We start from the raw sequence: 14,866 nt of genomic DNA, 5'->3' as shown, positions 1-14,866 counted from the left end.
AGTTCAAAAACTCAAACAAATGATGAAAAATATTGAAATAGGAAGAAAGGGGCATTTTCTGCCCAAAAAGTTACTGTTCACGCGTGTTACTATTCACGCATGTTTTGTACAAATTTTCGAAAATCACCCTCAAGGTCATTACATTATCCACCACTAAAAAGGATGTTCGTCCTCGAACATAAGATAAAATAAAGTACCTGGGGTCTCAAAAAGCTGAGGGTACCGAGCCTGCATATCAGACTTTAACTCCTAAGTCGCCTCCTCAGCAGGCCGATGCTGCCACTGCACCTTGACCGAAGCGACCTCCTTGGTCCTGAGTCTATGAAGCCGCCTATCTAGAATAACTGTCGGCTCCTCCTCATAAGTCAAATTCGGACTCAACTCTAGCGCATCATAAGAAATCACATGAGACTCATCCGGTATGTACTTGCGAAGCATGGAAACATGAAACACCGGATGGACAGCTGACAATTTAGGGGGTACGACCAACTTATACGCCACTCCACCTACTCTCCTCAGGATTTCAAATGGGCCAACAAACCTTGGGCTAAGCTTGCCCTTCTTTTCGAACCTCATCACACCCTTCATGGGCGATATTTTAAGCCACACGCAATCACCCACCATGAACTCTAAGGGACGAACCCTCCTATCAGCATAACTCTTCTGACGACTCTGAGCTGTCAATAGTCGACCCTGAATCAAACGTACCCGCTCCACAGTATCCCTAAGTAAGTCAGTATCCAATGCATCAACCGCAACAGAATCAAACCATCCAATGGGTGATTGACACCTACGACCATACAATGCCTCAAATGGTGCCATTTGAATGCTGGAGTGATAACTGTTATTATAGGCAAACTCTGCTAAGGGCAAGTGTTGGTCCCATCGGGCACCAAAATCAATCACACAGGCCCTAAGCATATCCTCTAACACCTGAATAGTCCGCTCGGACTGACCATCGGTTTGGGGATGAAATGCTGAACTCATCTCTAGCCGCGTACCCAAACTATGTTGTAATGCCTTCCAAAAGTGAGAGGTGAACACTGAACCCCGATCCGATACAATAGAGATAGGAACCCCATGCAGTCTAACAATCTCACGAAGATAGATCCTAGCTAACTGATCCGCATTGTAGCTAGTCTTCACCAGAAGGAAATGGGCTGATTTGGTCAATCGATCCATAATCACCCAGACAGAGTCATACTTACCCAATGCCATGGGTAATCCAGACACGAAGTCCATAGTGATACGCTCCCATTTCCACTCAGGAATGGGCATCCTTTGCATAGGACCACCCGGTTTCTGATGCTCATACTTCACTTGTTGGCAATTTAAACACTTAGCCACAAAATCAATAATGTCTCTCTTCATGCCACACCACCAATAGTGTTGTTTCAAGTCATGAAACATCTTTGCCACTCCCGGGTGAATCGAATACTTGGAACAATGAGCCTCCTCCAATATCATACGTACCCATTCACTAACCTTGGGCACACAAATGCGACCATTAATCCTCAAAATTCCTTCCGAATCAAGAGAGGCTGATTTTGCTTCACCACTTAACACTTTGTCTCGAATGACCCTCAACTTTTCATCTTCAAACTGGTGTGTACGAATCTGGTCCATCAAAGTAGACCTAGCCTCCACAAAGGCTAAAATACCATGATGTGTAGAAATATTAAGTCGGACCAACTGTCTAGCCAATGACTGAACCTCCAATGCCAAAGGCCTCTCCACAGCCTTAAGAAAGGCCAAACTACCCATGCTAGATGCTTTGCGACTCAGGGCATCCGCTACCACATTAGCTTTTTGCGGATGATAAAGTATGGTAATGTCATAGTCTTTCAATAATTCTAACCACCTACGCTGCTGCATGTTCAGATTCGGCTGAGAAAAGATATACTTAAGGCTACGGTGGTCAGTATAGACCTCGCAATGCACTCCATAGAGATAATGCCTCCACAACTTCAGAACAAACACCACCGCTGCTAACTCTAAGTCGTGGGTAGGATAGTTCTTCTCATGTACCTTCAACTATCGAGAAGCATAAGTTATAACTCTACCTTTTTGCATCAATACACCACCCAAACCGACTCCCGAAGCATCAAAAAACATAATAAATGCCACGCCCTCCTCGGGTAAGGCTAGAATAGGTGCTGAAGTCAATAATTCCTTGAGCTTTTGAAAGCTCGCCTCACACTCATCAGTCCACTGAAATGCCACAGTCTTTTGAGTTAGTCTAGTCAATGGGGCTGCAATAGAAGAGAATCCTTGAACAAACCGACAATAGTAGCCTGCCAACCCAATAAAACTCCGAATCTCGGTAACTGAAGTAGGCCTAACCCAATCACGAACCACTGCAACTTTGGCTGGATCAACCATAATACCATCCTTGGTCACTATATGACCCAAGAATGTCATGGACTCAAGCCAAAACTCACATTTGGAGAATTTTGCATACAACTTCTCCTCTCTTAATCTCTGAAGGACTGTCCTCAGGTGCCTAACATGATCCGCCTCATTCTTGGAATAAACCAAGATGTCATTAATAAACACGATCACAAACGAGTCCAAATAAGGTCGAAATACCCGGTTCATCAACTCCATAAAAGCAGCCGGGGCATTAGTCAACCCGAAGGACATAACCACAAACTCATAATGCCCATAACGAGTCCTGAATACAGTCTTCGGGATATCAGATTCCCAAACTCTCAACTGATGGTAACCCGACCTCAAATCAATCTTTGAGAACACCGATGCACCTTGAAGCTGGTCAAATAAATCATCAATGCGAGGGAGAGGATACTTGTTCTTGATAGTGACTTTGTTCAACTGTCGATAGTCAATACACATCCTTATAGTACCATCTTTCTTCTTCACAAATAAAGCCGGTGCACCCCACGGTGATACACTAGGTCTAATAAACCCTTTCTTCAACAAATCTTCCAATTGTTCTTTCAATTCTTTCAATTCTGCCAGAGCCATTCGATAAGGAGAAATAGAGATGGGTTTAGTGTCATGCTCTAAATCAATCACAAAATCGATATCACGGTCAGGAGGAACTCCCGGCAAGTCTGTAGGAAATACATCTATAAACTCTCTCACCACCCTCATAGTCTCTTATGAGATGACTCCGTGGTGAGATCACGTACATGAGCCAAATAAGACAAACAACCCTTATCTATCAAGCGATGAACACGAATATAAGATATCACCCCCTTAGGATACGAACTCGGATTACCCTTCCATACTAAGCTAGGTAAACCGGGATAAGCTAAGGTCACGGTCTTTGCATAACAATCTAATATAGCATGATAAGGAGATAACCAGTCCATACCCAATATCACATCAAAATCAAGCATGTCTAGTAAAATCAAGTCTGCACGGGTCTCTCTACCCGAAAATATCACCAAACATCCCTTGTATACCCGATCCACTACTAAAGATTCACCTATTGAGGTAGAAATAGTAATAGGCACAATAAGGGACTCACTCATATAATCAATACCCACATCGAAATAAGTCAACACATAAGAATAGGTAGACCCTGGGTCAAATAATACTGACGTAAAATGATGGCAAACCAGAACAATACATGTAATAACCACATCAGAGGCCTCTGCCTCAAATTTACCTAGTATAGCATAGCATAATTAATGGTCACCCTTAGCCTGTGAACCACTACAACCACCACCTCGAGTACTCCATGAAGCACCTCAAACAACTAAAACTGGTGTATTGCAGATAACTTGTGACCCTGGCTAAATAGAAGAAGAATCACATATTTGCCCCTTATTCAAACTCACCATCACAAAACAACCTAAGTAAACTACTCCTAACTCATCATAGGAGGACCGACCGGTCTATGAGCAAGAATAGACCTCTATCACTTCTTAGCCATTCCCGCAATTATAAAAAGAAATAAGACATTCCATGTGCCTTCAAGATACCCAATTTTGAACAACCTGTCCTGACACTTGGTCAAAAAGATATAAGCCTTCTCAATAGTGATAACCTCAAACTTGGGAGACAATACCCTGACAAATCTCTCCAAATCTCTTTTGCTCCTAAGTAAACATAGCAACGCTAGAAGACATAGGTGGAACCACAGATCTTAAAGGAATCCAAAGTGGGCTAATTAGATATCTAAAATTTGAAATCTAACTATCAAAGTCTAACCGATCATCTTCTATACTTTTTTTTGTTACTCCACATCTTCATACTCATAATCAGGCTCGAATAAGCATCACTAAATCATCCTTAAGCAAGAGCCGATATTTCGAACCCGATAGTTACTTTTAATGCAGAAGGAATAGATCAGAGGTATATAACACTTGATATGAATAAATCGCACGAAGGGAGTAAAAAGAAATAAATTCTCCTATTAAGTATCTTGTAGCCTCTCGAAGATAAGTACGGACGTCTACATACCGATCCGCAAGACTCTACTAGACACCCTGCTCTTTAACTTATAAGACCGGTGAACCTAGTGCTCTGATACCAATTGTCACGACCCAAAAACTGAGGTCATGATGGCACACATCTCAAAACCCAATCTGATGTGTAACCCTAAAAATAAAACTCATACAAGACTCCCAAAGGGGAAAGTGATGCCATGATTTAAATAAAAAGAAAAAAAAATAAAGAAATTATCCCAAAACCTGGTGTCATAAGTATAAAGAGCATCTAATACAAGGTTCGAATCTGAAGATACAACATAAGTCTCTGAATGATACAAAAGACTGAAAAATAAAGATAGACTAGTGACGATTCGAATTCTAGGACCTCACCACTAATCTGAGAATACACAATCCGCTAGAATATTAACTACCACGTGGAGTACCCCGACTAGTATCTGCATCAAAAAGGGATACAGAAGTAGGGGTGAGTACAATTCACATGTACTCAGTAGGTTTTAGCTGACTGAGTATAAGGAATTAATCAAACCTATGAAATAAACTAAGAAACGCTTCCACCTGCATATAGAAAAGTCCCACTTCAGCATCGGTGCCGCCATTTTATATATATAGTGGCACGAGTAAAGTAAACCCATAATAACAACTCATAATCATAATTAATCAAATAATTCAAGTAGCACAAATATCAATGCAATGCAATGCAATATGATGATGCAATGATGTGGTGGTACGGTAGAATCAAGACTGTCGCACAGCCTGTCGTATACACCTGCCGAGCTGTGCTACCAAGCAGGACCCATGGGAGTCTCGCAGACCATATACCTCAATCACAATATCTTATTATCCTTGCCACATCCTCGTGGTCAAGGGATCACAATGCATCCACTACCCTGCCGGAAAACTGCCTCAGTCAGGGACTCAAGATACAAAAGTTAGGATCACAATGCATCCACTACCCTGCCGGAAAACTGCCTCGGTGAGGGACTCAAGATACAAAGGTTGGGATCACAATGTATCCACTACCCTGCCGGAAAACTGCCTCGGTCAGGGACTCAAGATACAAAGGTTGGGATCACAATGTATCCACTACCCTGCCGGAAAACTGCCTAGGTTAGGGACTCAAGATACAAAGGTTGGGATCACAATGCATCCACTACCCTGCTGGAAAACTGCCTCGGTCAGGGACTCAAGATACAAAGGTTTAAAGGTGTTTCATTTTCTTTCTCAAAAAGAATTTCCATATTTCTCAACTTCCCATGTTTCATGATATGATGAATGAGGATGAATGCATCAAAACACATATGCATGGAAGTAATAATCAACTCACATGTGGTATAAGGTTCAAAGTTCTCAAAACTTAACCTACACATGATTATCACCCTCAATAAATAGTAACGGGAAGAACACACTTTCATTTAAATATTTACCCCTTTCTCAACAATATTTCAATACTCAAGTATGCTCAAAACCCCTAACTCAATCTCTCAGGCGGCATCACAAGTCAAATAATATACTCAAGCCTCTTTCTTAGGCAAATCATAATTCACATGCTCTCAAAGCAAATAAGATAACAAATAAGGCCCCCACACGGGCTATGTAATACAAATAAACCCCGTCACGGCAACACATTAATAAATAAGCCTCCATACGGACATTATAATATATATAACATTCTCAACTCATACTATAACCCCATCCCAAAGTCTATAACATATGAATGACTAATTACCCCATCTCAATCTCAAAGAAAGATAGCCAAACCTACCTCAATTGCCGAAACCGCACTCGAATACCTCCACCGGACAAGCAACTCTCGAATTCAGCACCCGAAATGACAACCCACTATCAACAATGAAACATATACGTCACAAGGAGTCCAATGACACCCATATTGATAGGTTTTGGAACCGGGGTTAAAATGGTCCAAAAATTAACTATTTTCGAAAAGGGTCAAATCTGGAAATTTGTTGAACAATCCCATTCTATTGGTAATAAGGAACTCATGGTTGAAAAACCCATAAAAATAGAGCTCAAAACGAGTTGGAAATCATAATTTTCCTTAAATTCAGATTAGGGAAGAAACAAAGATTTTTGGGGTTTGAAACTAAAATTTAAGAGTTAAAATTGTCAAAAACTTAATGAAAAAGGAAGGTTTTAGGTCAAAAATCACTTATCCAACACTTTGCCTCAAAAATCTCTTCTCAAATCACCTCAAGGAGTTCAAAAACTCAAACAAATGATGAAAAATATTGAAATGGGAAGAAAGGGGCATTTTCTGCCCAAAAAGTTACTGTTCACGCATGTTACTGTTCACGCGTGTTACTGTTCATGCGTGTTTTGTACAAAATTTTGAAAATCACCCTCAAGGTCATTACATCTAACTATTACAATCCCAAAATTCGAGATTTATCGTACTAAAACATCTCACTAAAAGTCTAAGAGTAACAATAAATAAATAATAAATAATCTTAATATTTAGAAAGAAAGAAATTAGAAAATAAGAGGATTTGCATCAACTCAAACATAAGTAGCTCACCGAAGTAGCTCACCCTCGATCTAAAAACAACTTAACTAAATGTGGGATCTTGTAGATACCACTGGATCACAGTCTGCACTAAACAAAAGTGCAGAAGTAGAATCAGTACAAGCACTATGTACTGGTAGGCATCATTGACTGACTAGGATTAGTAGCAAATATATAATCACAATTATAAAATACGTAGACAGGTATTCCACATAGTTAACACATAGGTCACACTTCATTCAATTCATCACAAGTCATCAACACACAACATGAACCCAAACATAAGTACAACACATCATTCTAACATATTCATAACCCAACCTACATACTGATCAAGTATCAAGTAGTTCATCCACACTTAGCATTTATAGTGAAGTTGATTTATAAGAATCATGCATATACTCCCATTTTAACATCACTTGATCTTAACAAGCATGTGAAATCACGAAACGTTGAGCAACAATATCAAATCAATATAAATAATCCACACATGATCTTGGGCGCATTTATAAGCCCATACATTATGTTTGGCCATTTTTTGTTAGTATTCTGAGAAGATATTGGAGCCAAATAATGTATTTTGGATGGAATATCAAGAAAGTGTGCAATAAGGTATGAGTTCCAACATATGCAGGAATTTTGCAAAGCAAAAGGCAGGAAAAATGGTCATGGCGCTATAGTGGCGCGATGCCCCACTACAACACCAATCCCTTCAAAGATTATAGTGGCGCAACACGCCAGGCTACAAACTACTGAGGCATGTTTGGGGCACTATTGTGGCGCCCAGCCCCACTGCAGCGCCAAGTGAAAAACTACAGGCATACTCGGGGCGCGATAGTGGCGCGATGCCCCACTGCAGCGCCATCAACTTTCCAATTATTTATTATTCTGCCCATCAACAATTGAAAGGAGAGAAGCACTTTAAATAGTTTTTTGTACTAGGGCAAAAAGGGCAGACGTTTTTGGAGGCAGAAAATAAGAGAAAAGAAAGAGGAAGCAAGAGAAGAAGAACAAAACATTTTAGGTTTCTTTTTCTTCTTCTTGTTGTGTTTCTAAATTTATATGAATTCAATTACTTGGTTTTGTTATTCGAATATGAGTAGCTAAACACCCAAATTCTGGGGCTATAGCTACGAAATATGGTTTAATAGCATTTAAGCTTGGTTGTAGATGGGTTATTAATTTTAATTACTCTTCCATTTTCGTGGTTATTATTTTGATGTTTGGCCAACATTAAGATATATATATTGTCTATCTTGAATTCAGAAGAGGACAAGTAGATAGAACAAAGAATGGAAGGAATATGTTCATACTAATGTGTGTTAGGATGATTAGTAGATAGGATGCTTGTGACACATACCTATTTACCATATTTGGTTATGATAAAGGATGATGGTTAAATGCATTTTTATTGTTTCATACCTATCACCACTCAACGATGTAGTTAGGTTGACAATGAAGATATGCAATTATAGGTTGGGAAACCATAATTGGATTATTAACCCTTTTTTATCAGTAATTAAATAGCCCATTGGAAACTAAGATTGAATAATAGTAAACTTGATCTCACGTTATGCTATAGCCCTAGAATCTCTTGAAACCTGATTAATATACATAACTATTGCATTGTTCTCACTTATAGAAAGTTTTTATATTTCCAAAAATCATTAACAATCTTAAAACTGTTGCACAATTACAATTAGTGTAGTAATTTTAAAAAAACTGTTTGCCTTATCAAGGTCCCTGTGGGTTCGATATCTGGCTTGAAAGAGCCGCTTTATTACTTGAGAAACTACGTACACTTGCGTGTGCAATTGTAGCCACAACAAGTTTTTGGCGCAGTTGCCGGGGACCATAAGAATTAGGCACTTTTCTAAAAAAAATTATACTGATTGTTCTAGCTTTAACAACTTGGTATTAGCTGTGAATCTTTGCAGGTAATTTAAACATTACACTAGACAAAGACAAGGAACTTGTAGATCCGTTATCCGAGCCTGAACGATACTTTTAGCAAAAAAAGCGAATAAAAGCTTCGCAAAATCTAATACATAAACTAAATCTGGCGGATAATCACGATCTGGAAGGAGAGGTCTTGCTAGAGGAGATCCCTGTGGAGATAGCAGCCAGGACAATGCGAGTTGTGGCAGTCCCACTAACAGCGAATGTCACTTTTAGCATCCAAAATCCTCCAGCTGGAGGAATGTTTGAACTAAAACAAAACATGGTATAATTGTTACACTCTAATGGTCAGTTTACAGGTTTACCACACGAAGATCCCCAAGTCCACATTTAGAACTTCTTGGAGATTAGCGACACATATACACCGATTGGGGTCTCTCCTGACTATGTGAGGTTAACATTGTTTCCGTTCTCTTTGTTAGGGGAAGTCAAGAGGTGGTTAAAGTCGGAACCACCAAATTCAATCACCTCATGGAATGATTTGGCCCGGAAATTTCTTATCAGGTTCTTTCCTTCGGGGAAGACGGCTAAATTAAGAGCTGAAATTTTGAGTTTCAAGCAAAAATGTGGAGAGAATTTATACCAATCATGGGACAGATTTAAATCATTGCTCATTAGTTGTCCTCATAATTATCAAGCTAATGAGGTACTGGTCCACACCTTCATTGAAGGTTTGGAACCCAACACAAAAATTCTTCTTAATTCTGCTATAGGTGGACAAGCCTTGGAGAAAATATATGATGAGCTATATACATTGCTAAATCGCATATCTCAAGGCAATTCGGAATGGAATGGAGGAAATGCCCTCCTAGTTGTGCAAAAACAAGCAAGTATGCTAGAGATTGATGCAGTAACTGCGTTGACAACACAAATTATAGCAATACAAAATATGATGACGACGCATTTCAACACGATAGCCAAAGGACAACAATAAACATCTGTAAGCATGGTTCAGCAACCACTTATGTGGTGTGAGGTATGTGAAAACAATGAACATGTGGCTGAATACTGTAGAGCAAATCCAGAGTCGATAAATTTTGTGGGTAATGCACCTAGAAATGGTGGAAATCAAAACTATGAAAACACCTACAACCCAAATTGGAGAAACCATCCCAACTTCTCTTGGGGTGGAAATCAGCAAAACCCACAACAAGGTCAGAATCAATACAGACCACATGAAGACGGACAACAATACAACAATCATGGTCAACAATCATGGTCAACAATACAATAACCAAAGTCAAGGTGTGCAAGGACCAGGAAAGTCAGGAAGCATGAGTGTAGAAGACATGTTGAAATAAATCATGACAGACCAGGCTAAGCTAGCTGTAGATGTTCGACAGAATCAGTTAGCTACCCAACAGTTAGAAAAATAGCTTGGGCAATTGGCAAGCGCACAAAGTTCTCGCTAATAAGAAGGTTTACCAGGTAACACTGACCCAAACCCCAAATAGGTACATGCTGTGAGTACCCGAAGTGGTCACCCATTCACTAAACTAGATCCTAAAGCCAAATCAGCAGAGGTAAGAGGAAAGGAACAAGCTAGAGAAGAAGGTGAACCCAGCGGTACCAAGGAAATTGAGGAACCAAAGACAAAATCTCCTCCTTCTTTCCCATAAAAGTTTAAAAAGAAGAAAGAAAAGGAGTGTTTTGCGAAGTTTATAGATTTGTTGAAACATGTGCAAATTAATTTGCCTTTGATTGATGTTTTACAGGGAATTCTAAAATATGATAAATTCATCAAGAATATTGTGGCCAATAAAAGCAAGTTAGCGGAATTTGCAACAGTGGCGCTCACTGAAAAGTGTAGTTCAAGAATCTTGAACAAAAGCAAGCTTCCAGCTAAACTAAAAGATTCAGGTAGTTTCACGGTGTAGGTAACTATTGATAAATATAGTAATGCCAGAGGTCTCTGTGATCTAGGTGCTAGTATTAACTTGATGCCTAGATCCATGTTAAAAAATTAGGCATGAGAGAACTTAAAGCAACCATTATTTTGCTACAGTTAGCTGATCGTTCTGTAGCTAAAACTGATGGTATCATTGAGGATGTTTTGGTACAAGTAGGATCCCTCATTTTCCCTCTTAATTTTGTTGTTTTAGATTTTGAGCCTGACCCTGATGTTCCTTTCATCTTGGGACGCCCGTTCTTGGCAACAGGGGGGACACTTATTGATGTAGCTGCAGGTAGATTGACTATGAGAGCACACGACAAAGTGAAAGTGTTTGATGTATATCATGCACTGATGTTACCTGCAATCTATGAAGAGCTGTCTGCTGTAACGATCATCGATGAAAAAGTCTCAGCTCATTGTACTGTAGGAAGCGATCCATTAGAAAAAGTTGTGATGGGTCAAGATATTGAAGAGGACATGGAATCTAAAAGGTTAGCCACTGTGCTGGACATGCAAAATATAAGCATGTGGAAGAAAGATGTAGAGCCTCTGAACAGAGAATTGGGGCCTTCACCAAAGACTTCTCTGGAAGAAGCCCCTAAATTGGAGTTGAAACAATTACCAGCACATCTCAGGTATGTTTTCCTTGGAGTAAATAATACCTTACCGATAATTCTTTCATCTGCTTTGTCTGAAGTACATGTCACAACAGCACTTGAGATACTAAAGAGACACAAAAAGGCAATTAGATGGCAAATGGCTGATCTTCATGGCATCAGCCCCGCTTTATGCATGCACAAGATTTTATGGAAGAAGGACATAAGGCTAGTGCACAACCACAACGTCAGTTAAACTCAATCATAAAAAAAGTTGTGAAGAAAAACATAATTAAGTGGCTAGATGCAGGCATAATATACCCAATTTCTGACAGTAAGTGGGTAAGCCCAGTTCAGTGTGTACCAAAAAAGGAGGGGAATGACTGTGATAACCAATGAAAAAAATGAATTAATCCCCACAAGAACAGTAACTGGGTGGCGCATATGCATGGACTACAGAAAGTTGAATGATGCCACCAGAAAAGATCACTACCTTGTGCCTTTCATTGACCAAATGCTTGATAGGTTAGTAGGCCAAGAATATTATTGTTTCTTAGATGGGTATTCAAGTTACAATCAAATCACCATTGCACCAGAGGATCAAGAAAAGACAACATTCACATGCCCTTATGGGACATACGCATTCAAGCGTATGCCATTTGGTCTTTGCAATGCTCCTGCCACTTTTCAGAGGTGCATGATTGCTATATTTCACGATATGGTGGAAACGTTTATAGAGGTCTTCATGGACGGTTTTTCAATTTTTGGAGAATCTTTTGATCTATGTTTGAACAATCTGGAGAGGGTACTCGCAAGGTGTGAAGAAACAAACCTTATCCTAAACTAGGAGAAATGTTATTTCTTGGTAAAAGAGGGTATTGTGTTGGGACATAAAGTGTCGAAGATGGGTTAGAAGTGGACAAAGCAAAAATTGAAGTGATCGAGAAACTCCCACCACCAGTCTCAATAAAAGGAGTTTGCAGTTTTTTAGGCCACGCCGGATTCTACCGGCGTTTTATTAAAGATTTTTTGAAGATAGCCAAACCAATGTGTGGATTGCTCGAAAAAGAGGTAAAATTTATCTTTGATGATGAATGTTTGCAGGCATTTGAACTCTTAAAGAAGAAGCTGATTGAAGCTCCCATCCTGCTAGCTCCTAATTGGGAATTACCTTTTGTGCTGATGTTTGACGCAAGCAACACGGTAGTAGGAGCAGTGCTGGGACAAAGGAAGGAGAAAAATTTTCATTCCATTTATTATGCAAGCAAAACTCTTGACTCTGCTCAGGCCAACTACACGGTCACGGAGAAGGAAATGCTGGCGTTGGTTTATGTATTTGAAAAATTTTACTCTTACTTGGTAGGTACAAAAGTGATTGTTTTTACTGACCATGTAGCTCTTAGGTACATGTTCAATAAGAAAGATGCCAAGCCAAGGCTCATCAGATGGATTCTGTTGCTACAAGAATTTGATATTGAAATCAAAGATAGGAGGGGATGTGAAAATCAAATAGCAGACCATCTATTAAGATTAGAGGATTCATCCCATATGGCTGAGCAGAATCCGATCAAGGAAGAATTTCCAAATGAGCAACTGCTGGAAATAGAAGTACAAGATCTCTCATGGTATGTAGATATTGTGAACTACCTTATTAGTGGAGTGTTCCCTCCTGATGCTACCTCGCAACAAAAGAAGAAGCTTATGCATGATGCGCGTTTCTATATATAAGACGAGCCTTATCTATTCAAGTGAGGTATGGATCGCATGAGGAGATGTGTGCCAGAGGAAGAAGCACACCAAGTGTTGGATGCATGCCACTCATCACCATATGGAGGCCATCATGGAGGAGAGCGCACTGCACATAAGGTACTTCAATCTGGATTCTTTTGGCCTACATTATTTAAAGATGCTGCAGGGTATTTGAAGAACTGTGACTAATGTCAAAGAATGGACACCATCTCTCGAAGACACGAAATGCCTTTGAACAACATTCTAGAGGTTGAAATCTTCGATGTATGGGGAATAGACTTTATGGGTCTGTTTCTGTCATCATGTGGAAATCAATATATATTAGTGGCAGTGGATTATGTGTCCAAATGGGTGGAAGTTGTTGCACTTCCCACAAATGACTCAAAAATAGTGAGCAAGTTTTTTTAAAAAGCACATCTTCACTCGATTTGCCACTCCCAGGGCAATTATCAGTAATGGAGGATCACACTTCATAAATCAAACATTGAAGAATCTATTGGCTAAATACGGGGTGAGGCATAAAGTTACTACAACATACCATCCTCAAACCAGTGGGCAAGTTGAGATATCCAACAGAGAGGTGAAGCAGATTCTGCAAAAGATTGTGAATGCTCAAAGGAAAGATTGATCGGAGAAGTTAGATGAAGCTCTTTGGGCATACCGAACAGCGTACAAAACACCCATTGGAACCTCCCCGTACCAAATGGTATTCAGAAAAGCTTACTGTCGGTGGAATTAGAACATCAAGCTTACTGGGCGATCAAGGCTTACTGTCGGTGGAATTAGAACATCAAGCTTACTGGGCGATCAAGAAGCTTAATCTAAATCCAGAGTTAGCAGGTCAGAAGAGGCTGGATCAATTGCACGATTTGGAGGAGTTTCGGCTCCATGCATATGAAAATGCCAAGCTCTACAAAGAGAAAACAAAACATTGGCATGATAAGCACATCATCACCCGCATTTTTGAACCAGGACAAAAGGTACTTCTATTTAATTCTAGACTAAAGCTTTTTCCAAGGAAGCTGCAATCCAAGTGGAGTGGACCTTTTGAAGTCGTACAGGTGACGTCAAATGAAGCTGTGGAATTGTGGAATACAACGAAGACATCCACCTTTTTGGTAAATGGACAAAAAGTTAAACATTACTTTGGTAAGGATGTTAACCATGAAGAGGAGACCATTGAACTAGAGAACGAGTGAAGCAACTAAAGCTAGGTCGTGCCACGACAGTAAATAAGGTGCTGCACGAGAGGCAACCCGTAATTGGTAGTGTAATGTAGTTTAAGTTTGTAATTCTTCATTTAAAATAGATGTGGAAGCATCGCACCATGACCAAAAATAAGGCGCTAGGTAGGAGGCAACCCATCGAGTTATTTATCTAATCGAGAAATTTCATGTGCAGAACAGCAGGGGGCAAGGCAGAATAAGCATGAGTTTGGAGAAACAAAGGTAGAAAAAATGGTCATGGCGCTATAGTGGCGCGATGCGCCACTGCAGCGCCAAAACTTGCAAAGTTATAGTGGCGCAACGCGCCAGGAGGCAAACTATTGAGGAATGTTTTGGGTGCTATAGTGGCGCGACACCCCACTGTAGCTCCATAACAAAATTATGAAAAATTGAGTGTGGAGCTACACTGGAGCGATGCGCCACTACAGCGCCACTAGCAAGTTCAGGCCAAAAGCCTGAATATCAGGTTTAAAACAGACCAAAACCCCCAAAACCCTCTA

The 14,866-nt window shown here is 40.0% G+C and overlaps 1 protein-coding gene and 1 non-coding gene across 2 annotated transcripts; one reads left to right on the top strand and one right to left on the bottom strand.

Moving 5' to 3' along the window:
• Positions 1–9,430: 9,430 nt before the first annotated feature.
• Positions 9,431–9,537, bottom strand: LOC129903994 (small nucleolar RNA R71). The gene has a single exon (XR_008770345.1). It is a non-coding gene; the product is annotated as a small nucleolar RNA R71 (small nucleolar RNA).
• A 4,244-nt stretch (positions 9,538–13,781) lies between these two features.
• LOC129892834 (uncharacterized) lies at positions 13,782–14,339 on the top strand. The gene has a single exon (XM_055968376.1). The coding sequence runs from the start codon at positions 13,782–13,784 to the stop codon at positions 14,337–14,339; it is 558 nt and encodes a 185-aa protein (XP_055824351.1).
• Positions 14,340–14,866: the final 527 nt, after the last annotated feature.

The sequence above is a fragment of the Solanum dulcamara genome, chromosome 1, assembly GCF_947179165.1.
Source record: "Solanum dulcamara chromosome 1, daSolDulc1.2, whole genome shotgun sequence".
Lineage (NCBI taxonomy): Eukaryota > Viridiplantae > Streptophyta > Magnoliopsida > Solanales > Solanaceae > Solanum > Solanum dulcamara.
This window is presented reverse-complemented; position numbering and strand designations above follow the sequence as displayed.

Excerpts from the sequence above, each read along its gene's own strand:
- LOC129892834 (XM_055968376.1), top strand. The coding sequence starts at position 13,782 with ATGAAGCTCTTTGGGCATACCGAACAGCGTACAAAACACCCATTGGAA.